This window comes from Suillus subaureus, assembly GCF_016647635.1.
Source record: "Suillus subaureus strain MN1 chromosome Unknown BJ212scaffold_42, whole genome shotgun sequence".
Classification (NCBI taxonomy): domain Eukaryota; kingdom Fungi; phylum Basidiomycota; class Agaricomycetes; order Boletales; family Suillaceae; genus Suillus; species Suillus subaureus.
In genome coordinates this window covers 308,442-316,752 of record NW_024538598.1, presented here as the reverse complement: position 1 = coordinate 316,752, position 8,311 = coordinate 308,442, and the positions used below count along the sequence as shown (strand labels likewise).

The following is an 8,311-nucleotide window of genomic DNA, read 5'->3' as shown; positions in this document are numbered from 1 at the left end:
CCTGGAGAACATAGGCGTAACTGTATCTGCTACTAAATTCGTCCTAGCTGCACCTACCACTATCATAGTAGGGCACAAGTGCACCTTCGAAGGGCATGTACTGGAAGACTCCAAAGTGCAAAAGATATGTGATTGGCCAGAATGCCATACTGTCACAGAAGTGTGTGGCTTTCTAGGTACCTGTGGCATCTTGCACATATTCATCAAGGATTTTTCTAAGAAAGCATGCCCACTCATCAATCTCATGTACAAGGATGTACCATTTGAATGGAACAAGGAACAACAGGTAGCTATGCAGACCCTGAAGGACTTGATATTAGAGTCTCCCACACTCCTACCACTTGATTACAAATGCAGATGGGAAGTTATCCTCACAGTTGACACTTCTTCCATCACTATAGGGTTCATACTCCTTCAAGTGGGTGAAAACAGCAAATGCTATCCCAGTCGCTTCAGTTCAATTTCGCTCATGGAAGTTGAAAGCCGCTACTCTCAAGTGAAACTAGAGCTTTATGGCCTATTTCACACACTTCGGGCAGTATGCGTATTCATCTTTGGCATCACCAACCTAACAGTGTCTTCTTACTTGAGGTGTCTTATATAAAAGTGGTCAAAAGGCAATGACACCACAATTACACTTTTGATAAGACTGAATGCTGCCAACAACCTCAAGTTCACAGTCTACGACTTTTCTTCTTTCATGGTAGATTACACAGCATTTGTGGGAGGTTACCTGCTATACAGCCTGGTGGTTTTATTCTACCTGGTTGTAAATAGGGGTTCTACAATACAAGCCTAGCTTTATCTGGCAAGACAGATAATGTAGAGTATGTAGATAGAATTTTATCTAGTCTTGTGTTTGACTAGACAAATAGAATAGATTTTGTAGGTAAGTCTCTCTAGTCCTATGTTTGACTAGATAGAGAATAGAGTTTGTGGGTGAGTCTCTCTAGTCCTATACTTGACTAGACAGAAAATAAAGAATAGGTGCGTACTATGCACAAAACTAGGTAGCAAATAATGCTAATGATATTCCCCTTCCTTGATATACTAAAGGACTTATAAAAGGGAGCTAGGTAGAAGCTGATTGTATTTCCCTGCCTAAATGCAAAGGGTTTAATCCAAGGAAGATGATATGATACAAGAGCAGATGATCCAACAAAGGAATCTGCAGGCACAGATAATATGGCTTGACTTGGTACTTCTAGTCCTCTGAAACTATATGTCAGATGCACACTAGACAGCACAGGTACAGTCAAGAAAAGAATAAATGATCTCAGAGCGAGTATGTACTTGGTCTGCACTTCCTGGCTAACACAAAGAGTGTCAATGTCAGAGAAAGTGGAAGAAGTGGAGGTTCTTTTAAATGATAAAAGAGATTCTTATTTCTATGGGTGGAGAAGTGCTCTCCTTAAATACATGAGATGGGAGAAACTGTATAGTACCAAGAAATAAGGTTGGAAAGGGAAATGACCTCATTGTGGAGCCAAGTGGAGTAGAACATTCTAGCATCCAATGACATCACTATGACATCATAGATGGCTTCATAGTATCCAACAGAATATTCCAGAAATTTCTGTGGAGCTATATGACATCATCATGACATCATACCCTGCAGGTGCATTTTGTGGAGTCTCTGGGAGGTCAAAGAATCAAGTAGGTAAAGAAATGAAAGAAAAATATGAAGAAAATAAAGTAGAATAAATCATAAGACAGAACAAATCAAAACACTGGCTTTTTAGATAGGGTTTTGATAGGGTTTTATCTTTTCTCCTTGGTTATTTCTAGTCAAAGTAAATAAGCCAAATGATAGGCAATAACCCAAACTTTTGTATGACTATCAACTTTGACTAGGTCAATATATGACTTCTTCATCATATTTGACTTTTCTTCAACACACCATATTTTTGCATGATTGGAGCATGCAAAGTGAAATATTGCACTTGAGTCTGTACTCAAAGTACATTTTGTGTAGTCTGAGGACTAAGCTAACAGACTATGGAAATGTGGGATGATATGTCATATACATGTTCTGCATGATTCCCAAATCATGCAGGACAATGGTTGAGGTTGATGTGAAGTATATAAAAGGCATGATCAATAACCCAGATCTCCAACCCAATGCAACCATCAATCAATGGATTGCAGGTATATTGTTATTTCCTGTTACACTCATTCACATGCCCACTTCCAAGCATACCGGAGCAGACAGTCTCTCAAGGAGACCACCCACAGAGTTAGATCCTGCAGAGGATGATGACCACAAGGATTGGCTTGACCGCTCATACTCATTTGGCATCGAAATCCTAAATGACCATAGTTGTGCAATTTCAGGTGCAGGAGTTAATATCATATGCCACCCATATACCATACCCATGCCAAACCCACCAACCCATCCACCTGCTCTCATCACATTCCTAGGTACCACAGAACCCGAACCTGCCAACCCAACCATCCCCCATTCGGAAGCCACAAAAGCACAAGATGCAAGAATGATAGAAATCCAATGCTTCCTAGAGACCTGCAAAAGACCTGCTGACTTATCTGATGATGACTACCAGTCATTTGTCAAAAGTGCAGGATAGTACTTTATACTCGACAGAAAATTATGGCAGAAGAACTTGCTAGGCAAGTGTTAAGAACCATGCTCAAAGGAGAGAGAGACTGACTCAGAGGGGCTTGGCCTCAGCTTGTACACTGTGCCCCTTACCTGAGTATGTGCCCTTCATTTCAGAGGAAGTCCGATGATGGTCCAATGAAGTCCAGAGGACTTCCGGAGGAGCGTGGGAAACATCCGGAGGAGCGTGGGAGAGTTCCGGAGGAATGCAGGAAATGCTCAGGAGAGTTCCTGCTGCAAGGTAATACTTCTACAGGAAAACAGGATGGAAGGATAGGAGGTCTGGAGGACAGGAGGACAGGATGTCTGGAGGTCTGGAGTATGGAGGACAGGAGGTCCAGAGGTATGGAGGACAGAACGTCCAAAGGACAGGATGCCCGGAGGTATGAGGGACAGGAGGTCCAGAGGTACAGAAGACAGGAGGTCCAGAGGTCCGGAAGGAATAGGGGCTACATCGGACAAAGTCTGATGTAGAAGCAAACAGAGGTAGACTACCCTAAGGTAGGGTCGGAGGGACAGGAAGTGGACCTAAGTCCAGAAAGAGGGTAAGTGCCAGAAAGGCAAGACTCTAGCCTAGGGAAGCAATCCCTAGACTTGGGACAGAGACATAGGGGACAAATCCGAAGGTCTGGAATCCCGGCCTAGGGAATCCATCCCTAGGCCTTATGGAAAAGGACAAACTCAGATGGACTGAAGTCTGGAAGAAGATTGGGCAAATAGAACAGGATCTGAGATGATATTCAGACTGAGGACTCTACAGGAGTTGTACAGGAGTTATATACTAGAGGATATCTGAGAGGATCAGTAAGCAAAGGAGTAAGGCTATGTACGAGCATGTGGAAACACATTGGTAAGTAAGATGGAACATAAGTAAATGAACTTGGAGATGAAACTAGTACAAGGATCAATCAGCAAGACAGAAACAGAGATAACCAAGAACCGGAAAGGCGGAGATGCCTAAATGGGGATAGGCGCAGGATCTCGGACAGAGGGTGGGAATAGGTCCGGAGATCTGGGGATCCGGAAGGCCGGGCGGAAACAGGACTGAGATATGTGAGGTGGTGGATGTAGTCCGGAATCCAAGAGGAGGTAAAGTCCGGATGTCTTGCTGGACAGAATGTGTGTAGGGTGGACAGGATAGGGGATCCAGGAATGAGTCAGATATGGGGTCCGGAAATAGGTCCGGAAAGCGTGGGAATATGATGGGATCTATGTCTGGCATACAGGATATGACATCAAGGCTACATGGATCCAAAGGGCTTCAGCCTCAGCTCATGTGCTGTGCCCCTTACTCAAGTATTGCCCCTTATTTCAGGAAGGCAAGACTAACGTGTCTGGAGGGTTGGACGAGTAGCATAGTGGATCCGGATGACTTCTGGATGTGGGATGAGTATCGTAAGGCTAATCCAGATGAGTCCAGACTAGAAACTAGCAGTAATGGCTGTCATAGACAGAGGTGGATGTGGATAGACTATAGGAATCAATCCTAAGTCTCGGAGGGTGACGAGAGTAGCAGTACTCAGGTCCGGAGGATGGGAATGAGCAGAACTAAGATGATATTTGAACTGAGGTGCTACAGGGAGTTACAGGAGGTTATATACTATAGGTATCTAACAGAATGATCAATCAGCAGAGTCTGAGGCTATGTCCGAAGCATATGGATAGTCTATTGGTAAGTAGAAATGGATCACAAATAATGAAACGGAAATGAAGCATAGGTAATGGATCAGGGAGCAGGGTGGATATACAGATAACTGAAATACCGGAGTTAGGGGATTACCAAAAGGAGACAAGCGCTGGTTGTGGATTTGGATGAATTGTGGACTGGACTGGATGAGTGGACAGATTGGATGATGAGATGTTGGAGGGAGATAAGATGTGGATAGGATCGGAGATAAGATGTGGATTGGATCTGAGATGAGATAAGGATTGGATCTGAGATCCGGATATGTGGATATGACAATGGATCACCAATAATGCATATCAGAAATGAAATGTATGTAATGGATCAATAATCAGAAGGGAAACATAGTTAACTGGAGTCTGGAGACAGGGAAAGTCTAAATGGGGTTGGGTGCTGATATAGAGTTTGGATTCCGGAAGGAAGATAAAGATAGATCAGATCATTGGAGATTCAGATCTCAGATCTGGATGTCCAGAGAAGCGGATTTAGAGTTGAGAGTCCAGAATGGCATATGACACCCTGAAGCATGCTGCCTTCACATTCTGAAGGAAGTGCACAATGACCTTGGACATAAGGGAGTATATTCAACCTGCACCCACCTTCTCCTACATTTCTGGTGGCCTATGATTACTGATGATGTCAAATGGTACAATAGGACGTGTCATGAATGCCAGATCATGCAAATGCACAAACTGCACATTCCCCCAACTGTACCCATCCTGGGTGGCATATTCAGGAAGATGCATATAGATAGTATGATGATGCCCAAAGCAGGCAGATTCAACTGTCTAGTCCATGCATGGTGCATGCTAACCAGATACCCAGAATGGCATATGCTATGCAAAGAGAACACCAAGTCTCTAGGTGCATTCATATTCGAGGAGCTCCTTTGCAGGTGGGGACCTATCACCAAAATTGTTACTGACAATGGACCTGCATTCTGGGCAGCGGTCGATGATTTAGCAGTGTGCTATGGGATTCACCCGATTTGCATCTCACCATACAACTCCTAAGCTAATGGTATTGTCAAATGGCATCACTATGATGTCTGGGAGGCCATCATGAAAAGTTGTGAGGGGGATGAATCACACTGGTACCAATCCGTGCATGCCGTCCTATGGGCTGAGCGTGTCATGGTACACCAAGTGACAGGTCTAACACCCTATTTTATGGTTCATGGCATAGAGCCTATATTCCTGTTCAATCTTGCTGAAGGAACATTTCTAGTAGTGCTCCCAGACCAAGATACATTCTCAACCATGGACCTTGTTGCCTGGTGCACATGCCAATTGCAGAAGCAACAAGAAGATCTCCAAGCCATCAAAGAAAGAGTTCTGAATGCCCAATACCAGTCCATCTGCCAATTTGAGCAGCACTTCCAGCACTCAATTACAGATTATGATTTTGAGCCCAATACCTTTGTTCTAGTGTGCAACAGCAAAGTTGAGTACAAGCTAAGTCAAAAGACAAAGCCACGCTATCTTGGACCTATGATTGTTATCTATTGCACAAAGGGCAGGTCATATATCTTGTTGGAACTAGATGGATCTGTGTCTAAGCTTCATTATGTGGCCTTTCACTTGATTCCTTACCTTCCACGCTGTGAAACTAAAATCTCCATTACTAGTATCACAGGCCTGGACAATGAAGCATTGGATAACTTAGCAGAAGAAGATGTAGAAGAACCGGACAATGAAGCACTCGATTTTGACCCAGAGGCATAGTCATACCTCCACACACAAAACCCACCCCTATATCCACATAAAAACCAGAAAAACACAAAAACATACCATCCTTGTACAATAGTCTCAGTCTTACCCCAGGTTTCATCTGGTGCCTCAGTCTCATTTTTCCTTCTCTCCCAATTCCAATCACTCAGTAACTTACATATGATATGTGCTACCCATGCATAGACTCTAATCACACACAGACATTGCCAAAGGACTAGATTATATGCACACTCAATGATTACTATACAAATTCCCTTCAAACACATAGGCAGTGCACCATGCACATTGATATGTACCAAGGATTTAACCGCACCACCACACAGCAGGAATAGAGGACAATGGTGCAATGAGGAAGATAAGCCAGGCGGAAACCCGCAAGTGATGTGTATCTTTCCACTTCTTCTGCAGCATGCATGCATGCTCATTTTACCTTACTTATCTCTTAGGCACCCAGTGGAGTAGGACCAGAACATAGGACATGGACATGGGACATATGGATACTGGACACTTAGGACTCAAGGTGCACACCCAAGGATTCCAACTGGTCAAAACACTTCCATTTGGTGCTATCCAAGGGTATTCTAATGTACATGCACGTTGATTCAAGTCAAACAGGAAAACTATCTACAGGAACCACCTTCTCTTCTTGTAGTGGATTGCGATAATGTCCAACTCATTCATCACCTCCAGCATCATTCTGTCATATCCCACAATCCGGACCCACGTTCCATCATATTCCCACGCCTTCCAAGCCTACATCCGGACCCCACATCATATCCAGCTCATTCCAAGATCCCCTTCTGCTGTGCTCCACACCTCAGCAGGATCGACTACGCTCCAGATTTACCCCTGAGCTCTGGACCATCGGATCCTCACTGCTAGCCTGATCTGTACAACCCTATCCTGTCCACCCTATGCACACTTCATCCAGCAAGACATCCAGACTTCACCTCGTCTCAGATTCCGGAACTATATCCACCTTCTTGTATTCCAGTCCTGTATCCACCTTGTCTTCCAGATCCCCAGATCTCCGGACCTATTCCCACCCTCTGTCCAATATCCTGCGCCTATCCCCATTTAGGCATTCTCTGCCTTCCGGCTTTCGGTTACCTCTTGTTCCATCTTGCTTATTGATCCTTGTACGAGTCCTCATCTCCGAGTTCATTTACTTATGTTCTGTCTTACTTACTAATGTGTTTCCACATGCTCGTACATAGCCTTGCTCCTTTGCTTACTGATCCCCTCAGATATTGTTCAGTATATAACCCCTGTAGATACTCCTGTAGTTCCCTAGTTTGAATATCAACTTAGACTTGCCCAATCCTCTCTCAGACTTTGGTCCACCTAAGTCTGTCCTACCCATCAGGCCTAGGGATTGATTCCCTAGGCCAGAGCTCCGCCTTTCTGGCACTTACCCTCTTTCCAGACTTAGGTCCAATCCCTGTCTCTCCAACTCTACCTTAGGGTAGTCCACCTCTGTTTGTTTCTACATTGGACTTCATCTGATGTAGCCCCTATTCCTTCCGGACCTCCTGTCCCTTGTACCTCCAGGCATCCTGTCCTTCGGACATTCTGCCCTCCATACCTTCAGATGTTCTGTCCTCCTAACCCTCGGACATCCTATCCTCCTGTCCTTCGGACATCCTGCCCTCTGTACCTCCAGACATCCTGTCCCTCTGTCCTCCATCATCCTGCCCTCCTGTCCTCCTGTCCTCCTGTCCTCCTGTCCTCCTGTCCTCCTGTCCTCCTGTCCTCCTGTCCTCCTGTCCTCCATCATCCTGCCCTCCTGTCCTCCTGTCCTCCTGTCCTCCTGTCCTCCTGTCCTCCTGTCCTCCTGTCCTCCTGTCCTCCTGTCCTCCTGTCCTCCTGTCCTCCATCATCCTGCCCTCCTGTCCTCCTGTCCTCCTGTCCTCCTGTCCTCCTGTCCTCCTGTCCTCCTGTCCTCCTGTCCTCCTGTCCTCCTGTCCTCCTGTCCTCCTGTCCTCCATCATCCTGCCCTCCTGTCCTCCTGTCCTCCTGTCCTCCTGTCCTCCTGTCCTCCTGTCCTCCTGTCCTCCTGTCCTCCATCATCCTGCCCTCCTGTCCTCCTGTCCTCCTGTCCTCCTGTCCTCCTGTCCTCCTGTCCTCCTGTCCTCCTGTCCTCCTGTCCTCCTGTCCTCCTGTCCTCCATCATCCTGCCCTCCTGTCCTCCTGTCCTCCTGTCCTCCTGTCCTCCTGTCCTCCTGTCCTCCTGTCCTCCTGTCCTCCAGTCCTCCAGACCTTTGGACCTCCTATCCTTCC

At 45.7% G+C, this 8,311-nt stretch overlaps 1 protein-coding gene across 1 annotated transcript; it reads left to right on the top strand.

Moving 5' to 3' along the window:
• Positions 1-481: 481 nt before the first annotated feature.
• Positions 482-2,279, top strand: BJ212DRAFT_1209646 (uncharacterized protein; the record flags this gene model as incomplete). The annotated part of the gene is made up of 2 exons (XM_041329204.1): positions 482-576; positions 2,057-2,279. Coding segments are annotated over 2 exons (318 nt in total), but the record flags the coding sequence as incomplete, so codon positions are not given.
• Positions 2,280-8,311: the final 6,032 nt, after the last annotated feature.